Here is a 20,861-nt window from a genome sequence, read left to right on the forward strand (position 1 = left end):
CTTTTGGATTTTTTTCTCAGCGAACCAACATTGCCACAATTGTTGTGAATCCTTAGTTATCCACCAAATTTGTTAAACCTGGCTGTAATAAGAAGCAGCTCTGGGTAAAACAACAATGACAACTGGTCTGATTCCCTCCTCCCAATCTAAAAAATATTTTTATAAGCCCGGTTAACATTATTCCCCCCCCCCTTTCCCTCTTTCTTTTGTTTATACACTTGGATAAGGCTAAAATAATCCCCCAAACCCACTATTATTTCAGTCTTGGACGAAACCTAAAAGTTCCGGAAATTTGACAAAAAATAATATTTTTTTCTCAACATCATTTGCAGAACGTAGATTGGCATAAAGTCTTTTGAAGTTCTGGAGAAAACATTTGAACTCTGGGATGCTCACCAAAACCAAATGTTTTTAGAAAACTGAATTCAAATGAAATGAATACTGGTGAACGATGACACATTTATGACAGTCTTGGCAACTGCTAAGATGTCTGGTTTTTTCCTCTACCGAAAAATAAGAGTAATAGTGATAATCTGCAATCAGGGAAACGTTACTTTGGAATAAGAAATGGATCAGCACTCTGGATGGCCCAGTCAGTAACAAAAAAAGCACTGCTTATTTGTAATCCTTTTATCCTCCTGCTACTGTGTAAAGCCTTCTCCTTTCTATGTCAGTCTTCCTTACTCTGCTCTTCCTCTTTCCCACTTGTTTGTTTCTTCATTTGACTAGGGCCAGAATCCAAAGACCCTTGAAACAAGATCCATGAATCCAAGGGGTGGGGTTAGACCCAAATGGCAACCTCCACCACCCACAAAATGAAAAACGGTGCACTGATCATTGTTTCAAAAGCAATTTGCAAGTGGTGTTGGGGTGTGCAATTCAGCAGTTCAAAGGGATGGGTCTTTATTTTTATTTTAATCCCTGGGCTCTTGCACAAGTGTAAGCAACTCTTTGGGTCCTTGCCCTAGTTAGGAATGTAGGAATGTGTGATTTGCCTTGGCCCATTTTGTGCTGCCTCCTTTCTTTCAGCTGTGGCCAGGGGCTGACAGCTCAGGGAGAGTCACCAATGGGTATGGAAGCAATATCCATTTTCAGTTGTTACTTTGCAGCTTGCAATACTATACTGCCTCTAAGAGCAGACCCAGTATTTAAATGAGTTGCCATCACATCAAGTTGCTGTGAGTTCCACAGGTTGTTTATGCATTGTGCAAAAAGGGCTTTCTTTACTAGTATGCTATTCCTCTAGCCCAGGCATAGGCAAACTCGGCCCTCCAGATGTTTTGGCACTACAATTCCCATCATCCCTGACCACTGGTCCTGTTAGCTAGGGATGATGGGAGTTGTAGTCCCAAAACATCTGGAGGGCTGAGTTTGCCTATGCCTGCTCTAGCCTTTCCTAGTGGATCCAATGTAGCCACCGATCTGTTGGATTTTCACTGCCAATCATCTCTTTCCTCTTATCTGCTCCTTTCTTGCTGGTTGTCCAAATGGTACCCTAGAACCCAGTTCAGTTGTATAATGTGGAACAGTTTCTGGTCTGCTGGGGAGAAGCAGCTTCCAAATTGTTTCCAGTGGGCAATTCAGCCTTGCAGACCCCTCCTCCTTTGTTCTTTCGGCTGTAGCCAGTAACAAATGCGCTGATTAGCATAACATTTCATCCACTCGCCCATTTCATCCACCAAAGGCCACCAGCATGTTGGCCGAAAATAGATCCCAGATTGAATTAATAACCACTGTTTGTTTGTTTGTTTGTTGTGGCAATGGCAAAAAACAGAGTGGGGGAAATATCCAAAGACGTCCAAAATTAATTCAGAGAAAACTTGATCATTCCTTTCCCTATCCCACTTCCATCCTTGTGCATGGCAACAGGACTAGAAAATCTGTTTTCATTTTAGCTATCAATTTAGCAGTAAATCGAATTAAATGCCAAAATGTTTGAAAACCGAGTTGTATTTCATTCCAGCTGAATCACTGATTTGAGTGGGGGGAGGATGTCTTAAATGCTCAGCATTTTTATGATTAAAACACCCCAATAGTCTCTCTTTTAAAATGAAACATGCTTGGGAGAGACTTACTGTTGTTAAGTATTAATCAAATCTTTACCCAGTTACGACTGAAGGGATTGTGTTAGGTAGACATGTCAGAGAGTGGGTAATGGAGGTTGCATGGATACTGCCATTCTATAGGCTAGTCACTAGGTGGCACTAGACTTAGTTTTAGCTAGGTGGAGTCTTACTGTTACTGTTCTTGTTGGAGAGAGATAATAAAGTTATTGTCAAGTTTCCTTACTGATGTGTCCTCAAAGTCTTCTGTGACAGAGATGGGAAGGAGAAGGGAGATGAGTTTTGAAATTTGTTTAGCCTATGGCATTGGCACTCATATACTCATACTGAAACCTCCCTTTCAGTACTGTATACTATTAGTCTTCACCAGGTGGGTTGGTACCTGCTTTTGGTTCATAACCTGCCTTAAGCATTCAGATATATGGTGAAAAAGACATAATATTTGAGTTTAAGGTTAGTTCCAGCTCTGAAAAATGAGCACAGAGAAGGAATTGTCCTTCTGGTCTTCTGATTTCTCATTGATTGCTACTTTTTCATAGTTTAGCATTGTCAATGGTTTGTGTCTACCTTAAATAACTGGGATATAGACAGATTGAATCACACAAGGTATAAAAAATGGCATTGCCTATCTGTATGAGCGATCAACAGTGAATCCACAGTGATATCCACATTGTAATCCAAGCTTCTAAGAAAGGCTTATACTGTATATAATTTTGTGAATTGTGCTAGCTATCAAAACTGCTGAAATCTGATCCTTCTCATCACATTTGGGTCACGTGTTATGATTCTGATAATTCAAAATGCTGATCAAAACACTGTGCTGACAGGTGTGCTGAAATCTGCCATTGTTTTTCGTAGATTTTCCCAGTGTGCATTCCGAACCATAAAGACAAGGGCAAAGGGCCGCCACAAACAAGAGGGAAGAGTCTGTTCAGAGGTGACTTGGACCTCTCCTGCCTGACTTCCAGAACATTGTGTGGCATAGCAATGTCATTTTTAGAATGGGAGGAATGAAGGAGAAATTCAATTTGGTTCATATTTAAAGGTGACCTTACCTAATTTGCACTTTTCAAAACAATAAGTGAACTGAAATACAGCCATCCTTCAAAATTCACACTTCTCAAAATTTGGCAGTGCAGTTCTCCAGCCATGTAATGGGTACAAGAATGCAAATACTAGGGTAAGGTGTGCATATACATGCATAAATGAGTGTAAGTAACACACAAACATGTATTGTGGGGAAATTGCTTTGCAAAAACGTGTATATAGGTAGGCAAAATTGCATGCCAATTTGTGTATACCAGGAGAAATTCACACTACAATGCTGAAGAATTTTCATGATTACTTCTTTTAAAATTGCCTACACAACAGGTTCTTAAACTGCCAAAATGTTTTATTTAGCCCCTTGTGTTTAGGAATTAGGAAACCCTTTCCTTGGGAAAAACTTGCACTTCTTAGCATCAACTTGCTGAGGGTATTAACCCCGTACCTCTGCTGTGGTTCCAGTCTTGATTGGGAAGGTGAGAGTTTGCATAAGGAAAATAAGTTCCTTTAGAAGTGAACAGGAATTTCCCTTCAATGCGAATTGCAGGTGCAAGCCTCACAATCTAGATTGGGTCCTCAGTGGAAAGTTAAGGATATGCCCCACGCCGATAGTCCAGTCTGAATTGGGCTTTTTGTTCATGCACAGACACAACTCTGCAGATTCAGACACAGCTACATAGCTAATGTAATGTGTAATACAGCCCTGAGGGAAGGGTAAGACGATGCACTACATGCAAGTGCCAAAAAGCACATATATCCTTTTGCATTAAAAGGGGAGGGTATCTTTGGCCCATCTCGTTAATGTCGTTATCAGTATTATAAGAGCTATTTTTCACTATGAACACTTCCCTTGTTCTCTTAGAATGGCAACGGTGCCCACCGGGGAGTTCTGACTGAAAAAAAAGCCCTGATTATAAAGTATAAAAAAGTACCCAGAGCCAGTGCTCTTAGAATACAGTCTGAATTTTGCCGTTCAGATTAGAATCCTGCTGAGAATCTTGCTCTCCCTGCCCCGGCCTTTTGAAATAATGCCCTTGGATGACGAACAGATGACACTGCTGCTTATGTCAGTGCTTGGACTGAGGTTGTGTTACTGTGCTGAGAAAACATCGCCTCCTCAGACCAGTGCTGGGACATTTATATGTGAACATAGGAAGCTGCCTCATACTGAGTCAGTTCATGGCTCCGTCTCCCTCAGTGCTGGCTATACTGATCGGCAGCAGTGGCCCAGGGTCTCCCACAGCCCTGCCTGGGGATTCTGAGTTTTGATCCTGCAACCTTCTGCATGCAAAGCGGATGCTCTGGCCCTGAGCTGTGGCCCTTCCCCCTGTGCTGGGAGCTGGTAGGATTTGGCCACTGCTTTTACCTCTGCAATCTTGAAAACAGGACTGCGTGAGAACCTGAAACATAAAAAACAAAGCCCACTACATGTTCCCTTTGTTTATAAACCAGTGCACATTTTTTATATACGGCCAGGATTAAGAATCCTTCCCTGATAACACAATGGCTGTCTCTCAATCTGCCCAGTTTTTCCAGTGTCTCTAGGGCACAGAGGTCGGGCTGAAAAATCTTTCCGTGACATGATGGCATTACCAGTCTCTCCCCCCCACCATTTCCTAGTGGGAGGAGCGCACTCCTACACAGCACATTTCCTCTGTGTTGTGGTCCTCACGAGGCAGAGAGCTGCACTTCTAAATGGTTTCTTGTGTAAGCTCTTTCATGCTTCTCGCCTTGGAGCCTTCTTTTAGATTCTGAGCCAAGAGGTCAGGAAATGCTCGGCGCTTCGGCTTCTCTTTCTGTATATGTTTCTATGTGGTTCTCCACAGATCCATGGAACACATTCCCGTCTCTCTCTCCCTCTCTCCCTCTTTCTTTTTCTCCCTTGCTCGCACTAATTTCTTGGCTCGGAATATTCTTGACTTTCATTGTTTGCATGTGGAAAAATGAAAACTTGATAAACGGGAGGATCTTTCTCTTCACATTTTTAGTCCTTTTTCCAAAGTATCCCCGCTCTGCGCTCTGTCTCTCAATCCAACACTTTAAAAAGGAAAACCGAGGGGGGAAAGCTTCTTCCTGGGTTTACACATATACTTTGAAAAATTATTCTGCTGATGGAATCGGCAAGCTTTCATGACTTTTAGGTTTGGCCAAGCTGTTAATGCATTTATTGCTTTTGGCATCAGGTGACTGGAATGGTTAGTTGCTTTGAATTCCCTCCCTCCCCATCACTTTCTCTTTCTCCCACTCTCTTTAAAAGATCACTGTTTTTCCTCCCCTTTGCAATTCCCTTTCCTTGCTAATAGCACAGAGTGACAGCCACTGATTAGAGAAGCTTCAGGAAAGGCCACTAAGAACCTGGCAGTCACAGGCATCACATCAAAACTAAGACAGACGCACACTCTCAAGATCCTTTCTCCGGGTGGTGGGCTGTTACCCCTCCCCGCGCTTTCCGGATGAAATTCACCTTTCTTTTCTCACTCCCTGACCTTGAGATTTCAGTAAAAAGCTTGAGAAATAATTTTCCCACCTTAACATCGCGGTTCAGCTTCTCCCCTACCCACCCCGGTTCAGCTGCAGCTTATTTGATAAGAATCAATACAATGCTGTATTTCTACAAAAGGGTGTACATCAGGCACAGACACTGTAGAAGTGGTCTTTGGCGTCGTCCTCACTGAGGCCATAAATTGGTGCCTGGGCTGTACCACTTTGGACCACAGCTGGGTTTGGCTCATTGGAGTGACACTAGGCAAAACAAAAACAAAAAAAACACCCCTCCACATAGAATATTAATGTGGCACATACAATGTTATGGCCAAAAGCCTTCTCCCTGAAATCTAGTTTTCTGTGTTGAGGGATTTTGAGAAGCACTCAATCATTAGAGACTCCAACTGCAACCGTACAACCCAGAACACAGGTTAACCGCCTCTGTGAGAACTAGGCCTCTGAAGGCACAGAGAGACTTGGGTGTTGGGTTATATCCACGCCATATGCTTAAAGTACTCCTACATACCCTCCAAGTGTACTGATTTTCCAGGGACGGTCCCGGAATTAGGAAAGCCATCCTGGCTTCTGATTAGAACGTCTGCATTCCCGCCCACCAGCGCTGCGGCCACCGCACTCAGGAAGGAGGACAGTGGCAGCTGCAGGTGGTGTGAGAGAGCATCCCGTTGCCTCCCCATCGTCACCACTGTCAGCCTCCTCCCTTGGGCAGCTCATAGCGGATGCTGGAGAGCAGGTGAGGAGGAGGCGAGGCTGTCACCGCCCAAACCCAGCCCTGCATGATGTGCCGGCTCTGATGGGCGGGCAGAGGGCAGGGCTGCCCTGGGCGGGAAGAGCAGAGCGCAAGGAGTCTGGATTTTTTTTTTTATAAAAAAAACACGTTTTGTGCATCCATGTCTAATCTTTTCCCTTTCCAAAATTTATTATTGGTGTGTGTGTCCCAAAATAAAATTGGGATTAAGTATGTGCTGTGTCCCATTGGTGAAGCGGTGATGGTACTTGCCCTTCTGACAGGAAATGCTGTGCTGGGGGCACAAAAAATGGGGGGAGGTCAATGAAGGTTGGGGTGAGTGAGAAATGTCCCTATTTTCACCTGAGGAACATTGCTGCTTTAACAGCCATGGCTCCTCCCTGCAAAGAATCCTGGGAACTGTGTTTTGTTAAGGGTGCTGGGAATTGTAGCTCTGTGGGAGTTAAACTACAGTTCCCAGGATTTTGTGGGGGAAGTATAAATGTGCTATGAACGTATGCTGTGGGTGTGACCTTAGAAGTAAATGTGAAATTCAAAGCAAGTTCTCGTCCCAAGGTTCTTCCTAACTTTGAAGTTAAACTACATACCCTAGAATCAAAATGAAACCCTCCTCCTTTGCTTCCCTGTATCTTCCACTGAGGTCTTGTTGCAAGGAACACCTTTCAAATTGTGTGTTTGTATCTCCCCTCCCTGTTCCTCCTCAAATGCAAAATCTGTGTTTGGATTTTAGCCACCTGGTTATGCTTAGTTCCTTATTTAAAAATAGTTCTCCAAAATAGATTCAGACATTACACTGTTAAAAACAATTTTCGCTCTAGGTATTGAATGTCATACTGGGTTTGTAGTAATAACTGATAGATATCTTGAATAATCTTCAGTTTGGACTGCGACTACAAAGCTCTGTCAATCATTGGGTTTAACCTTAAACACAGATGATTTGAATTCACATTAGCAGCGTGAGGAAGCCAAGAAAATGGAAGGGTGCTGTTTGCAGAAAAGATGATAGGGTTACCTCTGCTGCTAGCTTTTCCTGCTACTTGCCTGAGATACTAAATCAAGGTGAAGTTTATGGAAAAAAAACCCCAAGAAGTGGAGGGTTCTAATGCCTCATTCCTGCTGGGATTTTCCTATTATAAATCTGCTGTCAGAAATGAGTGTTTCGCTTGTGGCTTAATTTTATGCAGGCCCAAACACCTTGGCTCAACACGTTCTGCCAGAGACCGTCTTGACTGTCTTAATGCGACGGGGTCCTCATTAGCTGCGACACGGGAAGAAGGAAACGGTACACACACTCTTTTGTCGCTGCCCATTGCTTCACGAGCAGCCCAATGCAAACTGAAGGAGGACGTAAATTTGCAAGGTGGCATGCGCGCAGCGGTGAACATTGAAAGAGCATTACTCGCATGAATTAGCCAACTCAGAGCAATTTCATCCCCCCCCCCCCCCGTTTTGAGCTGAAAGTTCTCAATGGCTCAGCACTAACGTTTACTGAAACTAAAGCATCTTGCTGAAACCATTCAAAGGACACTGTACCTATTGATTTCTCTCTCTCTCTCTCTCTGGCTACTCCGTTACACACAAGTCTCAAACAGAAGCTGCGCTCGTATTTCCCAGAGTTATAGAGACACTCTATATTCATGGGCTGAATCGGACAGCCTCCTTTTGCACTGTGCTTCTTGCTTTGTTGGGCGACTTTGAGATCACCATTCCTTCTCTATGAGTCAGTTCCAAGAGAAATGCTTCCAGACTCCAGTGCTAAATGCTAGCGGGCAGGAACACATTCATGTACTACAAAGCAGTCATACAAGCTCAGGGCCCGTCGGATGCTTAGTCTAAACTGAGAGGTGCAAGAGAGCTCGAAGCCGTGCCCTCTGCCCTGGAAGCTTCCACCCTTTGACTCAGATGACTGTGAGGGCTGTCCACAGCTCTGGGAAGGGCACCACACACATGCTCAAAAGCATCTCCATCAGCATTCCCGGGTCTAAACGTCTGCTGCCCTAAGATGCATCAGTTTGCACAACTGATTCTTTAAGTGGGGAAAAGCTTCAATCGCCAAGCCGTGTGTCCCAAGTTGTCTGGAAAAGCAAGGGCGAACACGACTCAGCGCAGATAGGGGTAAAAGCAGAGCTCTCCTGATAAACAAATAGCCAGGTTTCCTATATTCTCTATGTGTATTGTCCCCTGTGTTGATTGTGTGACGACAGCTACGATGACTAGTGAACGAATGGCATGGTGATTGGTGGAGTTGGAAACATGACAAAATATTGTATGATCCTGAAGCTGATGAGTTTTGGCACCTCTTATTTTGGGTTTAAAACTTGGGCCGTTGAAAACCATCCAGCTGGCTCTAGGAAGCATTTGGCCTGACAAGAGTCCTCCATCTTTGTGTTCCGCCAATTGGCACGTGCTGATTGGCATTGCAACAAAAGGCACGTGGGCACTGAGCTGATTGGCCGTCAAATACATCTGGTAAGAGTTTGAGAAAATGCTACATCTTGGAGTACAGGGTCTCAGGTCAAGAGCACAATGATGTGAGAATTCTCAGGTTTGTGTAAGTTCAGGCATGCAGGGCTGTCGTTCAGTGGTAGTACATCTGCTTTGCATGCAGAAGGTCCCAGATTCAATCCCTGGCATCTCCAGGTAGGGCTGGGAGAGACTGTCTTGCCTGAAATCACGGAGAGCTGCTGCCAGTCAGTACAGTGGTACCTCGGGTTACATACGCTTCAGGTTACACACTCCGCTAACCCAGAAATAGTGCTTCAAGTTAAGAACTTTGCTTCAGGATGAGAACACAAATTGTGCTCTGGCGGTGCCGCAGCAGCGGGAGGCCCCATTAGCTAAAGTGGTGCGTCAGGTTAAGAACAGTTTCAGGTTAAGAACGGACCTCCGGAATGAATTAAGTACTTAACCCGAAGTACCACTGTATAGACAATTCTGAACTAGATGGACAAATATTCTGCATCCCTTGTTCCTATAAGCATGTGGCGGCGATTAGTGCAAGGCTGGAGACTCTGCAGCACTTGGTCCTGATGTGGTTTCACGGCAACACATATTCAGCATTATTGAAATGGCATGTTGCTCATCCCTAGTGCCTCACCACTACCCAAGTCTCGGTGAATGCTGTGTAAGTAATGTGAAGTGCCTAACCTTGAGGTTTTATTACAACCAAGTGACATAAATGCTGTGAAATATGAATAATAAATAACAATGGACCCCTAATGAAAGGACAGGATGCTGACAACCTTCTGATGCACTGATATGCATAACTGCAGCCCCATTAAAAAGAACTTTCTAGGCTGGTGGCTGGTGACTCCTGAGCAGGTGGAAGTATAGGAGGGCTTCCTGTTTCTGGAAGGCTTCCTGTTTCTCTGCTCAAGCAATTAGGTTTATCTGAGTTTCTTTATAAAGACAATCTGTGCCTGATCAGCTTTAATAGGTTTATTTGCATTTTCAGCTCAGGGATTTAATGAACACTTTAAAAACATTTCTAGAAGAAAGGTATATGGCTGGTCTAAGCTGGCGATAGCCAAAGGATGCTGAACGCGGAGACTCTTGCTGCAACCAAGCAAAATTCACTTGGGTCAAGGAAAATTCGTTTCTGGGATTAGACAGATTCCTTCCATAACAAATACAGACTGCCCTCCATGTTTAATTAGTAGGAAAATAATTATATTGCAGCATTATCCCAAACAGAAGAGTTGGACCAGTACAACAACTTGTAGCCAGGGAGGCCGTGAAGATGGCTTTGCCAGCCCCAGGGCATCAGGAGATGCCAGAAGAAAAAATCATAAACAAAACGTTCAGAGGCATTTCCCTTTGCCATTTGGCTACGATACTCCATCATTTGTCACAAAATGGAAAAATAAGACCTGCCTTTCTAGGGCAGTGGCTGAGTGCAATGAAAACAACGCTGACTTGCAAACACAAAATCAGCGCTCAGTGGTGAAGCTAAAAAACCAAGAGATGGAAATGAGAAATACTACACCACGAGGCCTGAGAATCCACAAGCCAGAAATAGCACATACGGTAACCTTTAGAGAGTAATGTTTAGCAAATTTAACTTTGTGAGAGACTTAACAAGGCAGCGCATGGCAAATGAGTAAACTGTTTGCATATAGACTGGCTTGTTTTGCACTCTGCATCCAGAGATCCCAAATATTGCATTGGGGAAACAAATTCTGCACTCAGAGGAAATTGTGGAAATTTATGAACTATATGTAAACATGGTTTGGGGGTTTGTTTGATTTGTTTTTGCATAAATATGTTCTACCTTGCAACTTCATTCTGAAGTACTTGGTGTGTTTTTTACAGGCTTTGGGGTGGTGCCAGATAGGGTTGGGGAAGAAAGTGGTTTCAGTTCACATTGAAAGGCAAACTTACCTTATTTGCACTTTCCAAAACAATATGTGAAACAAAACACAGCCACCCTTCAAAATGTGGACTTCTTTGCATTTCACAGTGTACTTCTCTAGCCCCGTGATGTGTGCCAAAATGCATATACTAGGGTAAGGTGTGCATAAGAATGAGCTATCTCTCTGCTTGAAGCTCTGGATCGCATCGAGACTTAGTTTTACTTAGAATAAATCCATGGAAATCCTTGGAACTTCAGTTAATCATGATAAGTCCCAGTGAGTTCAGTGGATCTACCCAAAGCATGTCTACAACTGCAATCCTACCTCTCCTTCCTAGAAGTAAGCCCCACTGAATTCAGTGGGATTTACTACTGAGAAGACATTATTAGATCTGCACTGTTAGTCTAGATCCAGCCATATATATTCTCAACTGTTTCCTGAATTTCCCACAGAGCACACCTGAGATAGCACTGCTCCAAGAGCATTATGGGAACTGTGGGGTCTGTTTTTTAAATGTCCCATTTTATCACTGAGGGTAATGTAGAGGGGCATCGTATATGTTCCAGCCTGAATTTTGTGCAGATAAAAATATAATAAATAGCACCGTGTCTCAGGTCAAGCAAGATGATGAAGGTCTTTAGAATGGGTGTGTTGGCCACCAGATGGGTTTAACTTGGGGCCTAAATTGAGATTCCAGGCTGCACCAAGCTGGAGGCTTCCATGAGGCCTGTATTTATCTTGAAGATGGAGACCCAGTGAAGTGTACTGGTTAGGCTGTTAAACCAGGACCTGGGAGACCAGGGTTCAAATTCCCATTCAGCCATGAAGCTCAGCAGGTGACCTTAAGCCAGTCACACTCTCCTGGCCTAACCTAATTCACAGGGTTGTTGTGAGGATAAAATGGGGGCGGGGGGGGGGGAGAACTGAATATGCCACTTTGAGTATTATGGAGGAAACGTTGGATATAATTGTAATAATGAATAAATGAAAAACCTCCCAAAAGACACTTGCTTTTGTGGAAGCTAAGGAGCGCCCATTTTCTCCCTTCCCGCTTCTAGCCTTTGCAAAAGCCACTCTCTGCTAACTTTCCACAGCTTCTTGGTCTTGGAGCATGTAGCCAACTCCACTTTTGTCCTCCTAACCCACCAAACACAGCCCTAATTCACAGCGCAAGATCCATAGTTTGTTTCGATTTACTAACATACCATTGTTTTAAAGGTGTGTTATTAATAATAATCATTTGTAATTATACAGATTGAAACATGGTGCTGTCAGTCTAATTCAGCATGGCTCTTGATACATAAAACCATACACAGGAGTTATGATCTCTTAACTAGCCTCAGAGGTGCAAATCCAAGGAGGTGTAAATCTCAAACTCCAGGGAGCAACAGATGCCATAGCTGTTGAGCTGGTAGTGCATATATCAGCAATGAGGGGGGTCTGCTTTACATAAATCTTAGACGAATATTTAGCCGCTTAGTAAACTGGTTGAACAACGAGAGCGCAACTACATAAAAACTAAAACCACATGTCCCAATGAAAATCCTTTTTTTATTTTTAACGGTGGGGTTGGGGAGGGGGAAATAACTGTAGCCCATGGTATGCATATTACCAGAAGAAGCAAGAAAGCTGTTTTCAAGGAATTTATAAGAGGGATGTAATTTTGATAATTAATGTTCTTTCCCCTTTATGTTCTCATTTTTCTCCTGTAGTGTAACTGAATTGGAAGAGGGCATTTTAGTCCTGAAGTGATCCTTATCTCAAATGTTAGGCTGGTGGGGACACAGTTAAAATTCAGATATAGTAAGTGGATTAAGGCAGCCCTACATTTTATGCCTTATGGGAAGCCATTGGTGTCATTCTGTTGTTGAAACGGGAAGCTGAATGGCAGACACACGTAACCTATGCATTTTCCGTGGAGGAACTTGATTGATTGGTAGCTCGCTTACATGTGCATGCTACATCCATGTCTTTTGTTCACACTTTATATGCTAGTAAGAGCAGCTGGTATGGTGAGTTGGTGCAGTGAAGCCACCCTCCTGACACTGGAATCACTGCCATTTACCTGGATGGGGAAGGAGGTGGGGAGATTGGGGCTGGCAGGAGCACTGGGTTGACTTGACTGGTGTGCTTGTGCAGCCCTGACCTTGCTAAGATCCTCCCCCATCCAGGTAAGGACACCATATTAGCCACTTCCATATGATAATGAAGTGTCATTATAACACCCATGATCAGCGCCAAGCCTAATTTGGCCAAGTTTGCATGTAATACGAAAACAAACCATGGCTTAGGACAAAGGAGCAATCTTGGGTTTCCTGAACAAAGAGCTTAGGAGGCCATTTGTTTGTTTGTTTTTATTTTATTAAAGATTTTCTTGATTTACAAAAGTGTGTACAATGTCTCTCTCTTGTATTCCCTCCCCCCCCCCAATGTAACATTTTAACAAATCAGTTTCATTTGTTGAGACATTAGGAAGAAAAGGGGGAAAGAGGTGGAGGGGGGGGGAAATCGGAGGGGTTGGGTTTGGGTGGCGATGTATCTATTTTACATAATATATGTAGGGTTTGGTGTCAGCATTGCTTGTGCAGGTTCTTTGCTGTTCACTTGTGTTCCTTTGGTGGTGAGAGAGGTTGGGGTTGGCCTAGGGTATGGTTATTCATTTGTGGTTGGCTGTGGTGGTCTTTGTTTTCATGTATGAGTGGGGTGGGTGGGTGTTTTGGATCAGGTTTGCCATGTTGATTTGTATGCTGCTGGTGGATTTTTGTCATTGTCTTGTTGTGATGGAGGAAACGTTGGAAACATATATTGTGTGTGATAAAGGGGAGCCATACCGGGGTGAGGGCGTCTTCTTCTATTTGTCCCCATGTCAGTTTCAGTTTATTGGTTAATTTTTCTGGTAGGGCTGTTCCCATACTATTTGGTACCATTGGTCCATGCTTACTCCTGTCAGGCCCATTGTTTGTTGACTTGGGTTAGTTCTATGAAATGTGTGTGAAATAATAGGAGCAGTTATAGGGTTATAGAATCACAGAATCGTAGATTTCTGGAGTTGGAAGGAATCCGGAGGGTCATCTAGTCCAGCCCTCTGCGATCCAGGAATCTAAAGCATCCATGGCAGATGACCAGCCAGAAATCTTTGTGGGTAAATCCCAACATATTGCAATAGATTGCACTGGAATAAGCTGCAACTTCTAAAGGTTGGTGGCAATTTAGAAAGCAGTAGAGGAAGTTGGTTTCTTCTTTTAGAGATGAAAACCTGGTTATAAATCCATCCCTTTGAAGTGAAAGGCAGACAGGTCTCTTAGAAGGATCTCTAGCATGTAGCTTAAATAGGAGCATTGTTCTGGCCACCAGGGACCCTCCCCATTTTGAACTGAAACATATTAAGGATTACTTAAAGCCAACTGATGGATAGTATATGCAGATATGGGAGACTCTTGGTAATGACTCAAAATCAAGTTATAAAAGAAGGTCTATTACCAATGCACACAAATATGCTTCACTTATGAGATCCAATCCCCATGGAAAATCGCAGCAGGGAGAGAAATAGTTCACGTGCCATGAAAAATATATGCATTTCAGACCTTCAACAAATTAGAACAATGGTCACAAGTTTGCTAACTTGAAAAAGCCAATCACATTAGATAAATGATTGCCAAGCAAGTAGATGGAAATGACTTTGGAATCCCCCCCCCCGCAACCCCCCCCAACAGATTGTGTACAAACTATACATCAAAATCAACTCAGACTTTCCTCTTGCAAACCTGCTTGGAAATAAGTTCTAATGAGCCAGAAGACTTTCTGTCAGATAAAGGAGGTAATTTCTTTTAGGAGGTAATTTAATTATTGTTTGATACTAATGTTATGTATCTGATGTTAGCTGCCCTGAGCCCGACTTCGGCCGGGGAGGGTGGGATATAAATAAAAGTTTTTTATTATTATTAAAAGTACCAATATTATTATTAATAGCAATACCTTCATTTTCAGTATGCAAATGACTTTAATCTATTTGACAGGAAGTACAGTATATCATCATACGATGTTGCCACAGCTTAGTAGACCAACGGATGTGAATATGGTGAGGGCAAAGGCCTTCCATGGCCCTCCCTTCCATACACACATCTTCTGGATATGTGTGAAAAGTCAGGCCCGATTCTTGTGTTAACTGGTCACATGGTTGAGACCTGCAGCTCAGTGCTAACCTATGCATTCACTGCTTGCGAGAATTTCCTGCTTTTATAGCTACTATCCACACTACTGCCATGCATGCATGCAAGAAGGCTCTGAGTTATATATGAACATATGATGTTGCTGGCTGTAGAATCAGAGTTTTGGTCCATCTGCACCACTACTCTCTCTACTTAGGCCACCCAGTGTCCGTCCACCCAGTAGACCAGGCATAGGCAAACTTGGCCCTCCAGACGTTTTTTTGGGACTACAACTCCCATCATCCCTAGCTAACAGGACCAGTGGTCAGGGATGATGGGAATTGTAGTCTCAAAACATCTGGAGGGCCGAGTTTGCCTATGCCTGCAGTAGACTTTCAATTTGTGATTGTTTTGAACTGGGCACGTCAGGGCATTGTTTTGAACCCGGAAAGCAATCCTTCTCCCCTCCCAAGCTGTGCCCTATGGGTGCTTCTAGCTGGTCAGTTTGATTTCTGCGGCTTTTTCTCATGTTGGCTGCTTTTCATCACCCTCGAGGAGCTGTACATTGACCTGGATGTTCAGGCCCTTTGTAGCTTAAGGCAAAGGCACCACGACACAAATGACAGGAAAGGAAGACTCCATGAGTGGGGTTTGGGAGAAGGAGAAGCAGGAGAGATTTGCATAGGTCAAGAAAGGCCAGTGAAACATCTGTTAGTGGTAGCTGACATGTGTCAATTTTCAGCGCTCATTAAATTCGTATTAATGCTGAACTGTTCTTAAAGCTCCCAAATGCATCTCATGGCTGCCGCGTTCTCCAAATCGAGTGGTGATGACTTTTCAGAACTGTGCCATGCCTGTTTGCTTGCCAGTGGCTTCTGACCTGGGGGTCAGGATTCTATTTAACCCTTCCTTGTAGGTCAAAAGACAAATTAATCTGGTGAGAATTGAATTGGAAATGAGGTGTTTAAATAACAGGTGTCCCATTAGTAGGGTAGCTGCCAAGCTGAAACGCGTATGCCTTTTTCTCCCCCTGTTGCTCCGCTTTGCTGGCTGCAAAGATGTCTCTGGGGAGAACAAGTCAAGCTTAAGTCATCCGAGATGGAAAGTTGCTGCAGGGAAGAGAATGGAACAGGTGACTAGCTCAGGAATATCTTGCAGATTTATGGCAGCCAACGTCTCTCATGCTTCTGCTTCAGCATATTTGCAAGCTATTTTTCTGGACTTTGGTGGGCAAATAACTGAACAAATGCAAGGACCACACTTACCTCCAGAAAGCCTAGACGCACCCAAGAGATCACACACAGAATTAATGAACTAACCCAGTGCACGACCACTCCAAATCAGATCATGCGTAGTTCATGGGAGTTTACTCCTTAAGTAAGTAGGATTGCGGCCTTAGGGTTATTTTCTTTGAACAGCAGACCACCATGCCGGCACACATCACAAACGGATTTTCTAACTTTGCAGAGCTTCAAAAATAATTTGCTGTGATGTGGCCTGGTGGGCTGTTGTTTGAGCAGTGTGACTCCAGAGACTCAACTGGGCATGAACAGGTAATTGTATAAGACACTCCAGAGTTTTTCATAGGGCTGTTTTCCCTTTAGAGTTGGCTCACTCATGAGAATTCCACCATCCTGCCCAAACCATTGCGTTTCTTTGTCTTCCCTGTTGTAGCCCCATTCCCCAGCCCCCAGAGCTGGTTTGCAGCCGTTTTTGAGTTTGCAGTGCAAGTGAACTGACTGTAGTCTCACCTGATTTAGAGGTGTGGTTTTTACAGAGTATGGAAGGGTTCCATTGCTTACATTCCTTTCCAATGTGAAGGTGCTGCTGGTAACCAAGAGGAGGAGAGGGAGGCAGCAGGGAGGTTGGCACAGTGTGGGTGCAGCAGCAGAGCCAATCATATGCTCCTGCCACTGCACTTGCACTGCACTGACCTTCCTGCCACTTCCCCTGCTTTCGGTTATTGACACTGACCTCCATGTTAGGAAGCCTGGTAAAACAATGCAACTCCCCCCTGCCAGCCACTGCTGTTACTGAGTAGGGCTAGGTGACAGCACTTTTGCATGGTTTCACTAAGCCTTTCCCATCCCCGTTCCTCATAAAATCTATTTAAAAACAAGATCTGTTTTAATGCGTATTTTAAAGTATATCTAACAAACGATTCCATTAAAAACAGCAAGCTTAAAACATACAATACGAATCTCAATAGGACAGCCGGCTAATAAAATTTAGCAAAACCCCAGCAGAAACCCCAGCAACAGCTTATGCAAGAAAAGCTTTCAATTAAAAGCCAAAATGAGTTTTTAAAACGTTCTTAAAAGCACGAACCAAAGGAGGGAGCCATTTCTCTGCTAAAAAGGAATTTCATAGGGTAGGAAACACCACTGAGAAGTCCCTATTCACGATAAAAAGTAGGAAAAAAACAGATAAATGAAATCTGAACGAGTGATACTTGTAGTCAAAGAGTTGTGAATAAAAGCACTATCTGCATTTTCTGCAGAATCAAATAATGCTACACTTTTGCTGTTGCTTGTCCATTTGTCTATTGTACAAAAGTAGCATTGAAGAAAACCTTGGTATATCCTGGAATTCTTAATTTTCACAATTTCTCCTCCTTTCTTTTCTCTTTCTCTTTAGAGGATGAAGACGATGAAGAATTGGTTGAACCAAAAGCACAGAATGACTCTGAGATAGAAACTCAAGAAAAGAAGCAAGACGTGAAGGAAGGTATGTAGATGTAGACATTATTGAAGCATCTACCAAAGACTGCCATGCGCAGTGTGCTAATACATGCCAAAGTTAACAGCAGGTGAAGTGGAAATTACTGTTTTCTAGGATTTTCTTTTAACATTGATATTGCATTGCTTGTGACTTCTGCAGACCTTTAGGGCTCTTATGTCTAAGAATAGATGTACAGTCCAGCCCTAAATATTTTTAGTTCAGCTAGACTTCTTTCCTAGTACACATGTTTAGGGTTGCAGCCAAAGAACAGTTACAGTTGACACATTTTTACTTGGACAGAAGTCAAGAGAGCCTGTGCAGAGTAGCGGTTAGTGTCAGATTAGGACTGAGAAGACCCAGGTTCGAATCTCCTTTCAGCCATGAAGCTCACTGAGTGATCTTAGACCAGTCGTTGTCCCTCAACCTAGCCTTTCTCACAGGGTTCTTGGGAGGGTAAAATGGGGGGGGGGGGAGAGAGAGAGAGAGTACCATGTAGACTAGCATCAGCTCCTTGGAGTAAAGACAGGATATAGATGTAATCATTGTTTTACTGAGTTCAGTAGGACTGACTCTCAAGGGCTCCCCAGTAGCGGTGACTTAGACATAGGGAGGTCAACTAAGCAGGGCAGCCCCCCTGTGTCATCCAGTTGTTTCCCCCCATGTATATGTTGGGGGCTGAATAGCTACAACAGAGAGCCTGCCCTCCTTGAGTAGGCTCTCCACTTAATTAAGAACCCTGGAAGATCAAGGTTCTAAATCTTATGGATGCCTATTTGAGAGGGGGAGGGGTGAGCTTCAGGGACGGGGAACATGTGGCAGGGGCAATGGACTCACCTCCATCCCCTCCCCCTCGCACAAGGGTAATTACATGTGGGTAGGTGGAAAGAATGAGTGAACAGGGCTCAGGGTGCATTGGAGACTGGGGATGGTCTGTAGTTCAGTAGGGTGCATGTTTTGCGTATAGAAAGCGGCGAGACGCAAAGGGCATCTCATTGACCACTGTGAGAGCAAGCTGCTGGATAAGATGGGCCATGGGCCAGATTCGGCAGGCTCTTCTTATGTTCTTATGCTCTTATGTTCCAAAGAAGGCAGGGCTCCTGTACCTTTGACAGTTTGGTGGATCACAGGAAGCGGCTGTGTACTGATCATCGGTCCATCTAGCTCAATATCATTTAAAGTGACTTGCAGTTTCTCTCTAGGGTTTCAGGCACCCAGGCATATGCAGAGATGCCAGGGATTGAACCTGGAAGCTTCTGCAGGCATAGCAGATGTTCCACCATTGAGCCATGGGCCTCCTTCAGTAAATTCAGTAGGTGCCAGTTACGTAACACTTGCTATGACTTCCATTTCTACACAACTATGAATGTTTCAGAAGACCTTTCCTCTTCATCTCGCTGCCATAAAAAGCTTCAAGGTCCAAGTCCTGACATTTCCAAAGTTTTTTTTTTTTAAGGTGACAGGTGATGTGAAAGACCCCCACCTGAGACCACAAAGAGCCATCAAGAGAGAGTGAAAACTATACTAGGGACAAAACTATACTGAGGGACAAATTGAACAGATATCAGGCAGTTTCCTGCATTCCCTACTTTAGCCTTCAACACTAGTGACTAGGGTGGAGGGGCACTAGTCAAATCCATCCATCTAAACTGACATTTAGCAAATTTCCCCCACTTTGTTACCAGCCGGCTAAGCAGGCAGGCTTAGGAAGCAGCAAGAACAATGCCGTTAAATACGGTATATCCACTGTTCAATTTTGGTTGAGATCTGTGTCATGTTTCCTCCTGTTGCCACATAAAAGCAGCCCTAATTTGGATATCTCTGGAAGGCGACATTGTGGATTATGCGCGAATACTTTTAAAAGCCAAACTAAATAGACTCCTGAAAGATATATATTTATTTTAGTGGGCTTTTTTTCGCATGCTTGCAAGCGCGCCCTTTGTATACTTTTGTTGTTGAATTTGAAGGAGAGCCATAACTAACATCAACTCCTTCTTTGTTATAGTTTAGTCTAGGAGAAGTGCTTCATGTTGCCACTGGCTCCTCTTCTTGTCTAGTCAAGCCAGGTCTGAGGCAAAGGGTAGCTGGATAGGGTGGTTTTTTCGGGTTTTCGATAGTAACAGTTTTTGAGGAACTCAAACCACAGAATTCTGAAGGAAGCACGGTTGTTGACTCAGATATGACGGCACTTTGCGAGAGTGTTAATATCATAGGAGCAGGAGGGAGGGAGAATGAATTGAGACTGACAGCATAAACACTTAAAAGGTACTTTTGTCGTTCTGAGGAGATAGGTGAAACGCCAAATATCCACTAACTGCAGCGCTCCTAATGAATTGATTGCAAATTAAAATAGAACCATTTGTGGCTTCTGTTATGAAGGCCTGAGCTCATTTCATATGAAGCAGCAACCATAAAAAAAAAAGATAGACGGGTTGTAGCACAGTGACAGAGCATCTTTGCATGCAGAAAGTCCCAGGTTCATTCGCCGGCGTCTCCAGTTAGGTCTGGGGAAGGCTTCTGTCTGAAACCCAGGGAAGCTGCTGCCAATCATTGTACACGCTGAGCTTGATGCATCACTGGTGGTCTGACTTAAGTGTAAGGCAGCTTCCTGTGTTTCTCTGAGCATGTGCTGAGTGCCTTTCCTTCAAGACTAAGGAGCTTTAGCTCTGGAACTATTGGAATTGCCACATACGCCAAGCCAAATAATTTTATTATTATTTTTTAAAATATATTTATTGAAATTTTAGATAGTAAAACAAGCTTCACAATCAACCAAAAAAAGAAAAACATTATCACAATCAGACAAAAACAGAAGAATACAATAAAAAACATAAAAAAGTTAAAAAGAAGAAAAACATAAAAAACATAAAAATCCAATTTTTTACTTATTATTTTTATAACCCTCTTTCCTGACTTCCTCACATCTCCATTTTCTGTGTTCCCTTTTACACACTCATATTCAGCAGTACCTTACCTTCTTTCAAATCTTATTCTATATTATACATTTCAACCTATTATGTCTCCAATTTTCCTTTCCTTTTAAATCCATTTTTACCTGTTCTTTATAACTTAATCCCTTTATGTCATTTTGTTTAAGTTTGACATAATATTATTCTAGTTTTTTCACCCTTATTCTTATAAAGCATTTTTTACATATTCCTTTCAACTATGTCACTGATACCATATTGTCTTTATATCCTGCATCATTTTAGCATTCAAACATTTTGCAATGTTTTTGCAGGTAGTCTTTGAACTTCTTCCAATCCTCTTCTACTAACTCTTCACC

The 20,861-nt window shown here is 43.3% G+C and overlaps 1 protein-coding gene across 8 annotated transcripts in view; it reads left to right on the top strand.

Annotated features, from left to right (window-relative positions):
- DYNC1I1 (dynein cytoplasmic 1 intermediate chain 1) overlaps positions 1–20,861 on the top strand; it is a 237,002-nt gene that overhangs the window by 112,994 nt on the left and 103,147 nt on the right. For all 8 annotated transcript variants that reach the window (XM_077936958.1, XM_077936956.1, XM_077936960.1 and 5 more), the window contains one exon: positions 17,495–17,584. In XM_077936958.1, coding sequence (XP_077793084.1) covers positions 17,495–17,584 — 90 coding nt within the window. The remainder of the gene's footprint in view (positions 1–17,494; positions 17,585–20,861) is intronic.

This window comes from Podarcis muralis, chromosome 12 (assembly GCF_964188315.1).
Source record: "Podarcis muralis chromosome 12, rPodMur119.hap1.1, whole genome shotgun sequence".
In the NCBI taxonomy this organism is placed as follows: Eukaryota; Metazoa; Chordata; class Lepidosauria; order Squamata; family Lacertidae; genus Podarcis; species Podarcis muralis.